Source organism: Microtus pennsylvanicus, chromosome 8 (assembly GCF_037038515.1).
Source record: "Microtus pennsylvanicus isolate mMicPen1 chromosome 8, mMicPen1.hap1, whole genome shotgun sequence".
In the NCBI taxonomy this organism is placed as follows: domain Eukaryota; kingdom Metazoa; phylum Chordata; class Mammalia; order Rodentia; family Cricetidae; genus Microtus; species Microtus pennsylvanicus.
The window spans coordinates 15,630,064-15,647,542 of NC_134586.1; the positions used below are offsets into that span (position 1 = coordinate 15,630,064).

General features: G+C 38.6%; 1 protein-coding gene across 1 annotated transcript in view; it reads left to right on the forward strand.

Annotated features, from left to right (window-relative positions):
• The window catches only part of Lrp6 (LDL receptor related protein 6), a 125,139-nt gene that overhangs the window by 56,854 nt on the left and 50,806 nt on the right, over window positions 1-17,479 (forward strand). The window contains exons 4-7 of the mRNA XM_075982513.1: window positions 535-731; window positions 2,752-2,883; window positions 5,790-6,186; window positions 6,346-6,517. Coding sequence (XP_075838628.1) covers window positions 535-731; window positions 2,752-2,883; window positions 5,790-6,186; window positions 6,346-6,517 — 898 coding nt within the window. The remainder of the gene's footprint in view (window positions 1-534; window positions 732-2,751; window positions 2,884-5,789; window positions 6,187-6,345; window positions 6,518-17,479) is intronic.

Consider the following 17,479-nt stretch of genomic DNA (forward strand, 5'->3'; position numbering starts at 1 on the left):
AATAATTTTCTAGAGCTAGACTGAGTGCTGTCTGTCACTTTAGCATTGTTTGTATGTTTTCAGTTGTAGTTACTAAAATCATAATGTTGAAAAGCAGGCTCAAGCTCTTTGTTCTTACACATTAAGAGGGACAGACCTCTTGTTGTCTTAAATCTACTTCCTGGTGCCAACTGTTAACCCATGGGGTTTTCCTCGTTCTTATTTTTTTTTTCCTGCTGATGTTAATTACATGAAAGAATAGAAAATGTGAGTCTAGAGGTAGTTGCTGAGAAGGGAGACGGACAGCAACCTTAAAATTTGGGCTTCTCTGTCCTGTGATTTAGTTGGCCTACTGCCAAGCCAAGACTGACCATTCTGAATGTTTGGTTAGGGTTTTTGACAACTTGAAAACATATGTGAATTTTTTTCATAAATGGATTTAACCTACAGATATGTCTTCCTTAGTATGTGTATGTGTTGACTCTCTTTATTGCTGAGTGATGATGTCATAAAAGAAAATTTTAGAAGTTTGAGTTTTTCTTTTTGTGTTAATAGGCAGGCAGTGGTTAAAGGTTCCCTTCCACATCCTTTTGCCTTGACGTTATTTGAGGACACACTGTACTGGACTGACTGGAATACACATTCTATTTTGGCTTGCAACAAGTATACTGGCGAGGGTCTGCGTGAAATCCATTCTAACATCTTCTCTCCCATGGATATACATGCTTTCAGCCAACAGAGGCAGCCAAATGGTAAGTGATCTGGATTTTGAAATTCCAGGTTGGAAGAGCTCTGCAGCAGTCTGATGTCTGGCTTTAGTGAGGCCCTGGCGGGGAGGAGGGGCATATCCAAATGCAGTGGAGGACTGAAAGGGAAGAGCATACAAACAATTCAGGTTATTACACCAGTCCAAACCTTGTTGCGTGATACCTTTTACCACATAATGTCTTGTCTTTTATTTGGGGCTGGGATAATAGAAGTGGCAAACAGAAATGAACAAAAAATTAAGAATGCTAAGTTTATAAATAAATGCATTTCTTGTTCATATTTTTTTACTGTTCTGATGTGTTCATGTAAGTGTGCTAAAAAGAATACTGATTGAATAGGAAGCCTCTCTTAACTCAGCTAATGAATTCCAGCACCTAAGTGTGCTGAATAAACCACCTGCTTGAGCATTCATCTGCATTCCTCCTCTTCCTCTATGTGTTTCTCTTTCTAACTTTGCTTCTGGTTTTGGTTACCCTTTACAAAGACATGGGGCTGTGTCTGCTGACAGTGACCCCTTGTAGGAGAGGCATGGATTTGGATTTTATGAGAGAATGGTAAATGTTTGGGACTTGTCTGTAAATAAATGTCTGCTGTGTGTCTGAGTATATTTCAAATAGTTTTCCATAGCCAAGAAGGAAGAGTGCTTGGATTTTGAGTTGTTTGATACTATTCTTTCCAGTTAGGGGGATTTAATCAAATATTGAATGTGTTACATTGGAGTTTGATGACTGAGATCATAAAAGCATTTTAAAATAGATGTGTTAATCTATGTAAAAATAAAATGTTTATGTAGTCCTTTGTGAACTTTGTATTCTCATGATTAGTCCTCAGAAAGTCTCCAAACCTTGTTTTAAATGACATAGTTGATCCTTTGTTTTACTGGCTTGAGAATGTTAGTTATGTTTATGTCTTATGTTGTATTGCTCTCTGTCTTTTTCTTTCAAGGTCTTTCAGGATGCTCTCTATTCTATATTGATATTTCCATGAATGTTATTTGAATATATCCATTTCTACAGTGTTCATAGCTTCGCTTTTTTTGGGGGGGGGGGTCTCTGTCTCTTTCTTATTCTTGCTTTCTCTCTCTTTTTTGCAGTGCTACAGACTGACTCTAGGTTTTGTACATTCTAGACAACTACTCAGAACATTAAACTACAACTCAGACTGTTAAAAAATTAAAATAAGAATGGAAACAGGATCCCACATATCTTACACTGCCCTCCCCCCAGTCCCACTGTGACTGACCTTGAGCTCCAGTTCCCAGTGGGGGATTTGGGGTGTGTGTCATTGTGCCTGTCTTTCTGTGTTCCACGTTCCCTCCTTTAGTCTATTGAATTTGTCTTTTTCATCTTGTTCATTCCAAAGGATAGCTTTCCAAAATTCTAATTGTATTTCTTGGCTTTCATACCCTCTGCCACAGCATGTTCCCATTCTTGATGTTCTCCCAGTCTACAGAAATCTTAGCCTCTATTTAACAGTGTTCTCCTTACTGCTTCCCAGTGCCTGGTTTCTAAGTTTTTATTCTGAAGGCTTTTTACCACACCCAAAATGTTCAGAATGACCCCTCCTGTCCTTCAGGGTGCCTGCTGGGCCTCCTGCATTCTGTGAAGATTTTCCTCCCAGCTTTTTAAACACTTAGATTAATTCCTCATTGATTGTCCACCCTCTTTTAGTTGAAATGTGCAATATAATATTTAGCTTCCTTGTTTTCTTTCCATTTCCATAGTTTATTATTTTAACTCACTAATAAGTTTATAAGTTCCATTAGGGCAAGGACCTTCTGCTTTTCTTCTTAGTTACTTCTCTTTGGATTAAAAAAACCACTAAGTTTTTACTAATTAATTCCTTTCCTTACAGATGGTTGGTAGTCAAGCACCTGGAGGAAATTTGGTAGTCATTTTGGTTTATCACAGTTGCTCATGTTATGGTTGTTAACCTTTGTGTATCCAGAGTGAGTGAGGTCATCCCTAATCATTGGTATTAATCAGTGTGATTTATATTTGACAGCTACAAATCCATGTGGAATTGATAATGGTGGTTGTTCCCACTTGTGTTTGATGTCTCCAATCAAGCCTTTTTATCAGTGTGCTTGTCCAACTGGGGTCAAGCTTCTGGAGAATGGAAAAACCTGCAAAGATGGTAAGATCGTTATTCAAGTGAGAAAAAAAATCCTGAGAGCAGTTGGATTCTGTATGAACAACTTTGTATTTCTTTTGTAAACTCTAGCGTTGGCAGTGCTTTGGGAGACTAGTCACTCAGGTGGCTGCTAGCAGAGGTGGTTTATGTTTTGTGGCATCTTTTTATGTTATTTATTTAGTACTTAAGAAACATTGTGTTTTTGGAAAAAACAAATTGACAAACAGGTACTGTTTCTCTTGGCAAATTTCATAGCCACTGAAATCACAATCTCATAATACTTAGGTAACACCAGTAAATAAAAAAGAACTGAATGAAAATTATTAAACTTTTATTGATGAAGAATAAAATGGAATAGGTAAAGTTTTCTATTAAACTATTGAAAGATATTTTTGAGTGCTCTTTAATGACAAAGAAGTACCTTGAGAAAAAGTTCCTCATTGTACTATTAAAGTAACTTTATTTCTTTAACTCAGCCAGTCCTCTTGTCCTTTTCTTCTCACTCTTATTAATTCTCTATAGATAGAGGACATGTTGGAGAAGGGCTTAGGACATTGCAAGGGGCTTTTAGTTTGGGAGAACACCAGCACTTTTTGTCTTAATGAGGATGTTATTCTTCATTCTTACTCCTGGCAACAAGCAGAATCTGGTAAGAAAATTGTTATATGTGGAGCGGCTTCTTTATCTTCCTCGGAAAGCCTGGCGCCTTTCTTCCAGAGCATGTTAGAGAGCTCCTGGCAAGGAGGTCAGCGAGTCAGTGAGATGGAATTGAGTCAATTTAGTGGATGTTTATTATGAGTTGGCGTTGATAAATTATCCTCATAGTCAAAGGTGAAGCTGGCTGACTCTTGTCAGATGGTTTCCATGGTAAACAGTGATTCGGTTTCAACTTAAACAAAAGGGTTTTTGTAGCATTGCTTTTCTGTTTAAAAATGTACCTTGACGTCGAAAACGAGGATTTATTTCAGCAGTGGAAGTTTGTCTTCTCCTTCACAGTGGTGTACATGTACATGTTTAACCAGTTCTGAGTTCCAGGTGCATATTTAGCACCTAATAGTCTGAAGTTCTATATTGTTTTGATCACCTTGCTCAAATTAATAGTTCTGTGAATTCTTTGTAAGGTTTGATCTGTCTTTGTCAGTTAGCATGGGCAGTGAGTGTGCAGCATCGTTCCCGCTGTGCCTGCAGTTACTGTTTGTGTTTCATCCTCTCCGGTTTAGCATTCATGCATAGTCGGCCCTCCACTCAGACAGCTGATGCTGAAATTGGTCTCTTCTCTTCTTGCTTTTGCAGCTATGATTCCAAATTCATATTTAAATTTATATGCTAGTATTTCTTTACACACATTTTAGTTGGGATTTTTTTTTCTCCTTGCTCATTCAGTTGACAGTTTACATATTATTTTTATTAGTCCTTAGATGATTATTTTGCTGGTGTTTTACTTGAACATTAAAACAAACAAAAATATTAAGCTTAATATTTTTATTTTTAATTATGTTTTCATTGGATCCTATGTAAGAATTTCAGAAATTTGCCAGGTGGTGATGGCGCATGCACTCGGGAAGCAGAGGCAGGCCAATCGCTGAGTTCAAGGCCAGCCTGGTTTATAAGAGCTGGTTTCAGGACAGCCAGAACTATTACACAGAGAAACCCTGTCTTGAAAAACTTAAAAAAATTTTTTTTTATTTATAACTCTGTCTTTATTTTTTTTTAAAGATTTATTTATTTATTTATTATGTATACAACATTCTGCCTTGATGTATGCCCGCACGCCAGAGGAGGGCGCCAGATCTCAGTACAGATGGTTGTGAGCCACCATGTGGTTGCTGGGAATTGAACTCAGGACCTCTGGAAGAGCAGCCAGTGCTCTTAACCTCTGAGCCATCTCTCCAGCCCCCCTCTGTCTTTATTTTTAATGATATATTAGCTGATGATACTTACTGAATACTTTATGATTAGTACCTTCTGGAATATTATATTTATCCTTAATTTTTATATTTAGCTGAATCTAGGTTTACAGTGACTGTGTTTCTTCTCAGTTTGTTTCCCTACTTGAACCAGATTTTATTGGCTCAAATACTCTTAACCACTGTTGCACTTCTTAAGTTCCCTTCTCCACAGCTTCCCTTGTCCGCAGGGCTGTTGCATATTGCTCTGTGTTTCTTTAACAGAGAGACAGTTTACGTGCCGTAACATTCTTCTGTTTCAGAATTCAGTTTTTAACATTTTGTCCTAGTTTTTTTTTTATCATTGTGTGCACACATGTTACGAGCACACCTTTGCATGCCTATGTCTGTTCATGTGTACAGGTGTACACGGGCCAGAGAACAAATTCAAGTGTCACTTTCCAGGTGCCTCCCCCTTTTTTCCCTTTGGAGGTAGGTCTCTGGCATGGAATTTGGCAAGTGCCCTGTGAGACACAGGGATCTACCTATCTTTGCCTTTCCTCAGGAGTGCTCGTGCATTGCCACCATGGCTGGCTTTTGTCTGTGGGCTGAGGGGGTGAGACTTGGGTCTTTATGGTTATAAGGCAAGCAGTCCACACCCCTAACCCTTCTGGACCTCTAAAACATGCTTCTTGAAAAAAGGCTCTGGAGTCTACAAATTTCTTCCTCCGTTACTGCTTAGCTATGAGAAATGAAATGATGATTGATTACTTTTGCATACCTTTATCCAGGGGTTATCCAGTAAATCAGCAAGTGTGGATTGCAGCTTGATTTGGAGAGTTAGCCATTAAGGAGTTTGCACTGACTTCTGTTTCACAGTATCACGTTTTAGTTCTACTCTAGGGAGAGCAGAATAAACTCAGTTAATTCCAATTCCTGAGGACTTCTACGTGCTTTATATAGATTGGTTAAACTTTGCCTGTGACATTCAAATGATTGCTTGGTTTTACTTTGTTGTTTTAGGTGCCACTGAACTATTGCTCTTAGCCCGACGGACAGACTTGAGGCGCATTTCTTTGGATACACCAGATTTTACTGACATTGTCCTGCAGTTGGAAGACATCCGGCATGCCATCGCCATAGACTATGACCCTGTAGAAGGCTATATCTACTGGACTGATGATGAAGTGAGGGCCATCCGTCGTTCCTTCATAGATGGATCTGGTAGTCAGTTTGTGGTCACTGCCCAGATCGTCCATCCTGATGGTATTGCTGTTGACTGGGTTGCAAGAAACCTGTACTGGACAGACACTGGCACTGATCGGATAGAGGTGACAAGGCTCAATGGGACCATGAGGAAGATTCTGATTTCAGAGGACTTAGAGGAGCCCCGGGCTATTGTGCTAGATCCCATGGTTGGGTAAGGAGCACTTATATTAGTAATCCCTCTCCTCCCCTCCCCTCCCCTCCCCTCTCCTCCCCTCCTTCCACATTGAATTTAATGATGATAATGTAATATATGGAATGGGTTTCACTTTTAGTATTATACTTTCAGCTCATTTTTTATGTGCTTCTATAGGTACATGTATTGGACTGACTGGGGAGAAATCCCGAAAATCGAGCGAGCTGCTCTGGATGGTTCTGACCGAGTAGTTCTTGTTAACACTTCTCTTGGTTGGCCAAATGGCTTAGCTCTGGATTATGATGAAGGCACAATATACTGGGGAGATGCCAAAACAGACAAAATTGAGGTTTGTTTGTTTCTGTCATTTTAAAAAATAATTGAGACCATTGTTAAAATGGTTTCTGGGTGAGTAGAGTTTGATTCATAGTCTCTCAACAATCATCTGGGATTCCAGGATATTATTCCCAGAAGTTTTCTTCAGTTCACAGTTCTAGGGATAATGGATGTGTTCCACCTAATCCCAGCACCTCTGAGTTGTGTTGATATAGGAAATATGTGTTCCAGTGTTTCTGGTCTTAACAGCTTTTGTAAATGATTTTCTTTATTTTGGGTAAAGCAGCTACCTGAGTTTCCTAGAACCAGTTTCCATAAACCAAAATTATATAAGACCCATACAAGAAAACAATATCTATCTTATCTGTCTACCTACCTACCTATCTACCTGTATAGATATTGTGTGTGTGTGTGTGTGTGTGTATGTAACTTTTTGTTGTTTTTTGTTTGGAATTGGCAGTGGAATATTCAGTTTGTTACATAAAAACAAAAATTTTGTTTGTTTATTGAGATATGGTTTCACTGCATAGATCAGGCTAGTCTCAGACCCATGATTTCTTGTGTTAGCTTCCCAAGTGCTGGGATTGCAGGCATGTGCCAACCATAACACGTTAAAAGAAGTTTTAAATTGATTTGTGGACTGTATAGTAGAAATAGTTAACCAAATCCTGGGGGGAAAAAGATTTGCCAAGTGATAGAATAAAGTTTGTGGGAGATAGAATTATGGTGAAAATAATTAGTAATAAGTATTTTATCAGAATGTTTTGTAAATGGCACACCCTTGATACTGAGTGTGGATTGTGTGGATTAGGTTGTCCTTTTGGGGATTTGTGGCTTTTGTATAAGGAATGGCTTTGGCAAAAAAAAAATTTTATAGATAGCCCCTTGCACATACCTTACAGATATGGAGTTTGGACTGTGGGACAGTTATTTTAGAAAGGGGATTCTGAGGAGTGCCAGGGATACTCAGGGAATAATGAATTAAAGGGCCTTCCTTCCAGAATGGAAACTTGAAATTGAAGAAACCCATTAATACATCACCAGTCACAAATATTAGAAATTACATTTTTTCCCCTTACAGCTGGTTTCCATTAACAGAAAGTTTTGTATGGCCTAACTGTAATGTTTCTCCTTGGCTAGAGTTTCAGTGCTCCACCCCCCATCCCAGTCCAAATTAGTATTTGGATCTTCAGCAGCTGGAGGGGAGTGCTAGTATGCCAGAGGTGATAGATTCGTGTTTCAGACAGATTGCTAGCTTTGTTTGCTTGGCCGTCTATCACTCTCCCTACATGAAGATGTTAGGAAAACAGCTAAATGTTCATGGATCTTAGAGGAAGTCCTGAGATTTTACACAGGGGGAAAATGCTTGATTTATTATCACCTTTTAAAAGATTTTTCTATTTGGTTTTGTCTTTTTTAGTTTATTGTGATTGACATGGAAAGAAAGGTATTCTTACTGAGAATATGGTATTCTCTTTCCCACTTTCAGGTATATTATTTTAGACACATAAATTTAGTCAGAGTCACAAGTAGTTGAGGGGCCTTCAAATAGAGAAATGAAAATTTATTCATAAAGTGAGTACATCATAATTGATTAAATAGAATTTATTGTGTAGATGATGGAATTGTTTGTCCCTTTTCCTTCACTACTTCTTTGTCCCTATGGTATTATTTGTCCCCTTGCTTAACATGCACAAGGCTTTGGTTTTTAGCACAGAGATGCTAGTTGTTTGCCTTTCCCTCAAGAAGGGATGTGTGTCTGTCTGTCTGTCTGTCTGTGTAATCCATCCCCCCCACCCCCCCGACAGTGATAAATTTACTCTCAGGGAACTACAGAAAGGCTTCCTCTTTTTGCTCTGGAAATTTTGATGTGCTTTCACAAGTTAGATGTTGATGCTCTTGCCCTTTCTTTTCAGACACATCTAGAACACAACAGCTACTCCTATTTATTCTGCTGCCTTCTTCCTTCCTTTCCTTTTTGTTTTTTTTTTTTTTGATCTTGGCTGTGTTGCCCAAGCTTTGTTGTTTTGGGCTGCAGTGATAGTACTAGTACCTTAGCCTCAGAGGGTTGGGACTAAAGTGTGTCACTACATCTTCCTTCTTAATCCCCCTTAACCCCCCCTTTAATGTGTAAAGTTGTTGATGGATAGCAGACTGAGTTGTAAAAGCACAGCACTTCATCTTGTGTAATCTGAGGAGGAAAAGCATCCATTTTCTATCCTGAGACTAGCTGTCATTATGGAAGCCTATGCCCCCAGCATTTCCATCTCTGTACTTGGCAATAGGCAGATAATATTAAACTTGAAAAATTGAGGAAGGTGTGTAATTTTAAATTTAAGTGTTAGATTTTTGCTATATAGCAGAAGTTTCTGGGTGCTTTTCTGACCATAGTATGGATGATAAGATCCCTCTAATCCTTTTCTTTCAAGAAAACTTCCCAGCTTTGTCATACTGAGGGGTGGGGCTGCTCACTCCTGGGACTGTAAGGGAATATCAGACTATGGTAGCCCTGTTTGCTTCTGAAGACCAAATATTTCTGGTACACTTGAGAAGAAAAGATAGTTATCTGTTAAATCATTCTGTAGCACAATAATTTCTTGTGTTGTGAGTGGAGGACAAAGAAGTATTCAGAATGCGCAGGCCTTTGCTCCCTCAGTGGAGCTACTTCTCTTTCTGTTGAAGTGGCAGGTGCTGGTTGTGTTGAGTTGACTAAGAATTCAGAGAAATGAAGGAAAGCATGGAAACTCTAACTCAGACTAGATTCTTTCTTCCAGAGCTGTAGAAAGGTAGGCTAGATTTTCTTGTCACTTAGAATTGGCATCTATAGATAGAAGCAGGACACAATGTTGTTAATGATGTCATGACACTTAGAATTGGCGTCTATAGATAGAAGCAGGACACAATGTTGTTAATGATGTCATGACACTTAGAATTGGCGTCTACAGATACAGGCAGGACACAGTGTTGTTAATGATGTCATGACACTTAGAATTGCTGTCTACAGATAGAGGCAGGACACAATGTTGTTAATGATGTCACTTAAAGAAAACTGGCGCCATACTTCTTCCATATAAAGGTGTGTAGGTGAGGATAGTCTCCCTTAGCTCAGCAGCTGCTGTGGCTGTGTAGCTGTGGGTGGTGTTTAAAGGTGCAAGCTGGTGCTTGTCCTGCTGTTTCTGCAGTGCATGGGAATGCTGCCGTCATCTTGTGGGCAGACATTCGATAGCGTTTATGCTTTGTTCCTTAGGCTCCCAGTCTTTACTATAGTGTTTTATGGCTTCTTGTATTAGCAGAGAGAAGTTTCAGTTTTTCTGGTAAGGGAGATTTCAAAAATCTTTATTTCTCTTTTATAAGACCTTATAGTTATAGGAAAACGATTATATTTTTGACAACATTCATGTTTTTGGTCAGGTGTCACTGCCCCAAACATGATTTGTACCTAGCACCTGCAATACTGCTTACTAATAGCAAAGACCTGTCATTGATGCTTTAAAGCAATCCTTGCATAGTATAAAATTAAGAAAGTACTGTTATCCCCCACTCCTTTTTTTAGTCTGGCCTCAAACTCATTTTTCTGCCTTGGTCTCCTCCCATCCCTTGGGAGACTACGAGAGTACATCACCCTATTCAGTTATGTTGTGTGTTCTTGAGGATGCTTTCTTGTTGTATATTTATTTAATTAAAAAATTAAATTTTCATCATTCTTTTATCAAAATAATAATAATATAACTAAAATTTCTTCACAGTTTTTACTGAGCTTTTTATTTGTCCCCTCTGCTAGTTCTGAGCTTCTACTCAGAGTAACAGCACTTGGTAGTTACAGCTAAAACGATCTTGTCTTTTTGAACACATAGATTTGTTATAAATCTCTTACTGTAAGGTCCTTTACTTTGATAATACAGTAGAATCTGTAGGTTGTGTAGTCCAGATCTGATTATATGTGGCACTGTTTTAGGAGAGACAGGCGGAGATTATTAGAGCCTTCCGTACCAAGTAGTTTAGAATAAAGAGGTATTATTGTCTCTGTTGAAAACTTGGCAGTTGGTGAATGTTCTGTTTCATATTCTGAACCTGAAATTGCTGGGCTACATTTTCCTCTGATGACAACTTCCTCTGTTTTATCAATACCCTTATAAGGAAAATTCTTTTCCAAGTATTCAGATTTATTTTTAAAGGAATTTCTTTGTCTTGCATTTCTAGCCTACATAATGTGAAATTCTGTCAGAATACCCATAGTTCTGTTTATACTGCTTTTCTTTGTTGTTGATTTCTAAGATTAATAATTATAACAATATAATTATGTTTTATAAAGAGAAAGCTATTGATTTTATATGCCAAGTGTCAGCAAGTCCTTCCTTTTGAGTTTTTGCCAGTTTATAACTTCATTATTTAGAGCTCCTTAGAATTGATTATTCTTTCAGTTTGAGACATCTTTGAGATTAGTGTGTTTAAATTCCTGCATCTTTGCCTGTTTGTACTTCTTCACCACACGGTGTGTATGTTTGTGAACTTACGTTTTCCTTCATATCTTCCTGACATCTGATCACAGGAGGAGGATTGATAAACTCTGTCATTAGATTCTTCAAGCAATGTCCTTTAGGGGATATATAGGGATTTGTAAACTCCTATTGAATATTTGTTGATTTAACAGTTGAGGAAATGTTACTTAATGTGTTATAACCTACAGAAGCCAGAACATTTCGTCAACCACTCCGTTGTCTCATTGTGCACTCAGTCTGTACTCAATGGCACTCTCCTGAACTGTCACAGCAAACCTTGTATTCACAAAGTTAGCACTTTGGACAGTTTCACCTCTACAGTTTCAGAATAATCTAATGCAGCTTGGTGCACAGCGTTTTAGTAGCCTGTTGTTAGACCATTTTAAAAAAACGTTCTGCTGTCTTGATTTTTGTATTTTGTGTTTAATATAAAACCATTTAATAAGTATAGTGATGTTTTTTGTCTCATTCCTATTCTTTTTAAAGTAGTTTATTTCTGGATTGTGGGCATAGCTCAGTGGTATAGTACTTGACTAGTATGTACTAGACTCTGAGCCACTGGCCACTTTCAATTACCTAAATTATTTTATTCCTAGGGCTTTGGACTCCCAGGGGAAAAGGGTGCTGGTTTTATTATCATACTTTTTTTTTCTTTTTTAAAATACATATGAGTGCTCTGAATGCTGCATCCCAGAAAAGGCCATGTTTGTGAACCAACATGTGGTGGCTGGGAATCGAACTTTAGAAGAACAACAAGCACTCTTATATGCTGAACCATGTCTCCAGCCCCTAGGACCTCCAGAAGAACAGCCAGTGCTTTTAAACGTTGAGCCATTTCTCTAGCCCCTAACTTACTTTTTTACAAGACAGAGTGCCTTCATGTAGTGATGAGGCGAGCAGGCCTGCTTTTCGTCCTGCGCTGCTCCTGCATGGCTAGCTTTATACCCGAAATAACAACACGGAAACTGTATTCATTTAAACACTGCCTGGCCCATTAGTTTCAGCCTCTTATTGGCTAATTCTCACATCTTGCTTAACCCATTTCTAATAATCTGTGTAGCACCATGAGGTGGTGGCTTACCGGGAAAGATTCAGCCTGCATCCATCTTGGAAAGGAGAGCTATGGCGTCTGCCTCACTGCCTCCTTCCTCCCAGCATTCTGTTCTGTCTACTCTACCTATCTAAATCCTGCCCTATCAAAAAGCCAAGGCAGTTTCTTCATTAACCAATGAAAGTAACACATAGACAGATGACCCTCCTCCATCACCTTCAAGTTTACATCAGCGTTTTGCAGTGAAGACTCACAACCTCAAATCACTTTACAATACTGACCCTTATTGTCATCTTTTATCTTTATATTTAAGTGAGTGACCTTAGATAATTTACATGACCTTTAGTGTTTGTATTTTAGCCAATAAAACCCCTTGAACAAAATAACAGATAAGGTTTTTTTTTTTAGGTGTAATATTTCTGATGTTTACTGTCTTAACTGTCTCTTAGGTTAAGAAAGAGAATTTACTTTGCCTTGGGAATATTTCTAAAAGGAATTTGGAGGACAGATGGCATACACTTTAGGTTTTTATTTGCTGCATTTAATCACTGTTAACATAAAGAAGTTTGTTGGGCGCTTCAGCTCTTTAGTAACTCGGGTGTTCAGAAAGGATCTTCCAGGCTAAGCTGTCCACCTTCTCTCGGGGAGGTGTGACCAGAGGTCATTCTCTCCAGATAGTAGGCCAGGGACAGACTGAGGAAACGATTTCTTTCAAGTCTAACTTGGTGAGCCTGTGAGCTTAACCTGGGCTACTTACAGAAACATGGTTGGGGAGTCACCTATGGGAACATGGGTAGCTTATAGGCAACACCACCAAAGAAGAGTCTCTGCCAAAATGATTACCAACCACTTAACGTATTCTTGGGGTGGAATTGGGACGACTCATGTACCCCATTTCCTTGAGTGCCTTATTAACTCATGATTCCTTCCTTAATTGCCTAGTGAGAGCCCCCCATAGCCTAGCAAGCCCCTCCCACCCATGGAATGTTAATGAGGATCTCCTGTGGGTAATCATAGCTGCTCTGATTCATGACTGCAATGGCCATGTCATGCCCAGAGGAGAGAATTTTACAGCTCCTGTATATAGTCTGTTCCATTATTAACAAATAGTAGATTAAATGTTTGAAGCTGTTGTTTGTTGCTTGCCAAATACATTCATTCTTTTAAACTAATAGAGTCTGTGTAGGGGTTGAAGATTTTGTTTTTCTTTTTTTCGACATGGAAACCTACTGTAGTTTTAAAAGGTCATTGATATTTTGTTTTTACTGTCTTTACATGGATTGGAAAGGGTAGGTGAGAAAGTAATGGCAAAGGATCACTGCTTGGAAGCTTTTTGAGAACGAGTTTGCTGAAGACTGAGTAGTTAACAGATGTACGAGTTTTGACTTCTTACATCAACTTATAGTTATCAACTATTTAAAGATTTCATCTCTGTTCATTTTGAAAGTTCTCTGTGATGGGGAATAAAAAGGATTCTTCAGCTTGCCCCCTTCCCACTATTTTATTTTAAATGTGGTCTATAATACAAAAGTTTACACTTGCAGAGTGTGATAATGCAAACTTAAAGGGCTGGGAATGTAGCTCAAGGGTAGAACACTTACCCTGTGTGTGTCTCTGCTTCCAACCTCCAGGAGCACACCACCAGCATGTGCAAATCTGTCATTTATGTGTTAGATTAATTGTTGAACTAACACCGATAACTTGGCTTTGATACTCACTTGGTAAAGATCTGTATTACCACCTCTGTGTTTTAGCTACTGTGTTAGAGTTTTAAAAGTAAATCATTCTATGTTGTCTGGGTTACTTTTCTATTATGCTAATAACATACCATGAGCAAGGCAACTTATAGGAGGAAGGGGCCTTACAGTTGCAGAAATATTAGAGCCTATCACTGTCTTGAGGAGCAGGCAGACATGATGCTGGAGCAGCAACAGCTTCCAACTGTGGACCAAGTATTCAAATGTCCAGTAGGGGACATCTCATTCATGCCACCTCAAAAATTTCACTAGCTTCTAGGTAGTGAAATATGTGCTTCCTGGGTTTTCAGGGTTCTGCTTTTGAACCAAAGGAAGCTGCTTTTAGGTCTCAAAAAAATCAGCCATTACTTGTTTCTAAAAAATGTCCTTACACCAGAAATTTTGTTCTTTTTGTCCCAGTCTCCTCTCTGAAAATTCAGAAATATTAGTTGTTTTTTGTTCAGTTAGTCTTTTATTTGCTCAAGGAGAAGAATGGAACTCGCCCCCTACTCCTAGCATAGTTTTTGTTTTGTATGCTGTGCTCGACTGCCTCAGTTTTGAATAGTTTCAGACTTAAAATTTTCAAGACCGTGTTACATGATCCTAATGTAGTAATCACCACCAGGAGGTTAATCTAGTGGGGCTTTTGTAATATCTGTATTGAATTCTCCTGGAGGGAAGGACATGCTCCACTCCTACCATTTTAGCCAGCTTTTTACATGTGTGCACTCATAGATGCTGCAAGAGTCTTTTAAGACCGTTTCACTGTTTCATGAATTGTTCCCAGATTCTAGTTGACTTTTGGTCCCCTTTTACATGCCTCATTTTTTAAGTTGTAAAAGCATGGACAACAGACATTATCTTAACATTTTTTTAATTTTATTCATTTATTAAAAATTTCCACCTCCTCCCATCTCCCTCCCCCTTCCCTCACTTCCCCTCCCCCTTCTCCAGTCCAAAAAGCAGTCAGGATTCCCTGCCCTGTGGGAAGTCCAAGGTCCTCCCCCCCTCCATCCAGGTCTAGGAAGGTGAGCATCCAAACAGACTAGGCTCCCACAAAGCCAGTACATGCAGTAGGATCAAAATCTGGTGGTGACCCCCAACCATAACATTATCTTGTTGTTACTTGATAACTGTAATTTTGCTACTTGTTATGTATCATGATGTAAATATCTGATATGCAGGATATATAGACGACTTCCAATGGGGTGGCGACCCACAGGTTGGGAAGCATTGATTTAGAGCATAATTAAATGTGCAGTGTGGAACCTTGTAGCATCACTATTCTAGCTGTTCTGCTTGTCATGTGTTCCCTCAACATGTCTAGTCATGCGAAGTTACATAGGAGCAGTTTGGGCAGTTCCCTGGCAACATTCCAGGATTTCATGGGTAAGTCTGTCTTGACATTAATTAGCTGATGAAGCTGCTGAAAAACTGGACGTGATGTCTATAGGAAGTTTGCCATTACCTAGTCTTTGTGCACATTGTGTTATGGTTAGCCCACATTTATTGCCTGTTGTAGCCTATGTTCTCAGTGTGGTTAGCAGGATTTGGGAATGCCTCAGAATGTTATACCTCATACCACAGTGTGGTGGTAGACTGCCTCTAGTTCAGATTTGGAGTTAGATTTTAGAAATGACAGAAGTATAATTTCAATTTAGCTAATTAAACTGGTCTGAGGTAATGCAATAAAACACTCTTAAGAGCTGCCAGATATAATTAATGATGACTTAGTTTTTAAAGTATAAAAGTTATCTTTTGGAATCACCTAAATTTTTTTCATTTGTTCTGGATTCAGATACAAATGAGCTTTTACTGTGATTTGCTTTATTTTAAATGTGTAAAGGGCTTAAAATCATATGTAATAAATCTAATACTTCGTCCAAAGCTGTTGTTTTTTTGGCTATTAGAACTTGACAGTGTTTTCCCTGGAGACCAGCAGCTTGTCCCTCTGGCATGCTGCTTCTGCCCACCACAGGGGCAGCATGGCTGATCCGACATCATTGTTTCCTGATAGGAATGTCACCTCTGCAGAGGGAAATGGGTTAGAGTAGTCATCGGCCCTTACACAGAGAAATGGACCATTCTCTAGATTTTATTTCTTACAGTCAGGCTTGGTTTAAGCTGTTGATCTTTTAATCTCTTCAGAGGATTCTTTTAATTGCTCTCTGCATCATATTAACAACAGAAGCCATAAGCGCATTTATTCCTCACAGCAATTATCATTATTGTTATTATTCAGGAACCTTTGGACTTGTTCCTTATCTTCCTCTCTTCATTTTTCTCATAATAGAAAATTTCAGGCACAAGGAAAGCAGAATAAAGTTAGCGATGAACCAACCAGCTGTCCATACTTGGCTCATCCAGAATGTTGCACAGCTAAGGGAAGAGTTCTCTTTTAATGTTTCTCTACTGTTAAGACTATTTGGGATTAGAAGAAACAGAACAGTTAGGCCTTTTTTTTTTACTCTTACACATATCTGATAGCGTTTAGAAATGTAAACTTGTAAATGAGATTTAAGAAGAAATATTTGAAAGTGTATTTTTTTTTTTGTCAAACCCTCACTCCCAGATTGACTGGTAACAGGTACGGGAGAGGGCAGGGTCATAAATTTAAAATGGAGAAGACTGAATTCTTTGTATGCTTTATTGTCAGCTCATTGAAATTTGAATCCCACATGATCTAGTGTGTAGCCACTAGCCAGATATGTGGATATAGCATTTACAGTATGGCTTCTGAATTGACCTGTGCAAAATACAGAGTAAGAGACCTAGAATGGAAATAAAAATACCTTAAAACCTAATTAACAAGCTTAATATTTATTATATTGAGAGAAAACATTTGGCTATATCAGATTAAGTATATAATGTTTTTTTATTTACTTATTATGTATACAGTGTTCTGTCTGCATGTATGCCTGCAGGCCAGAAGACGGCACCAGACCTCATTACAGATGGTTGTGAGCCACCATGTGGTTGCTGGGAATTGAACTCAGGACCTTTGGAAGAGCAGGCAATGCTCTTAACCGCTGAGCCATCTCTCCAACCCTGTATATAGTGTTTTATCTGCTCATTTTTACTTTTTAAAATGTGGTTACCAGAAAGTTGGGAATCGGAAGATGAGCACGGTGGCATACATTTAAAATCACAGCAGTTTGAGGTAGAAAGATTTGAAGTTTGAGGCCAGGGGTGGGTGGGCTACATAGTGAGAGATTGTTCCAGAATATCAAATAAAAAATTAGAGAAGTTGAGATTGCCACTCAGTTGGCTCATGCTTGTGAATTGTTTTTCTTTTGGATAGCATTATTTTCTATCTGATTCTGTTGTTAAAAACTACAACAGATGAGAACAGGGAGACTTAAGGACTTAAGAGGGAAAATATGAACACAATTACGTTAAAATATTTAGCACATCTTAATTACCCTGACTAACTTGAAGTAAACATGACTTGTTATGTCTTGTGAGGTTCTTTCCTTTCCCTTACTTCCCCAAAATTCCTTTAGCCTTTCTTAAAATAAAAAGAACCTTTTCTTGTTCTTTGGCAATTTCATACATATGTACAGTGTATCTTGACCATATCCATGCCCAGCTTTCCCCTCTCAATCCCCTACACATATCTCAGCATGTTCTCCTCTACCTTATGTCCTCTTTTTAAAAATCCCATGAGTCCCTTAGTGCCGCCTGCTGGA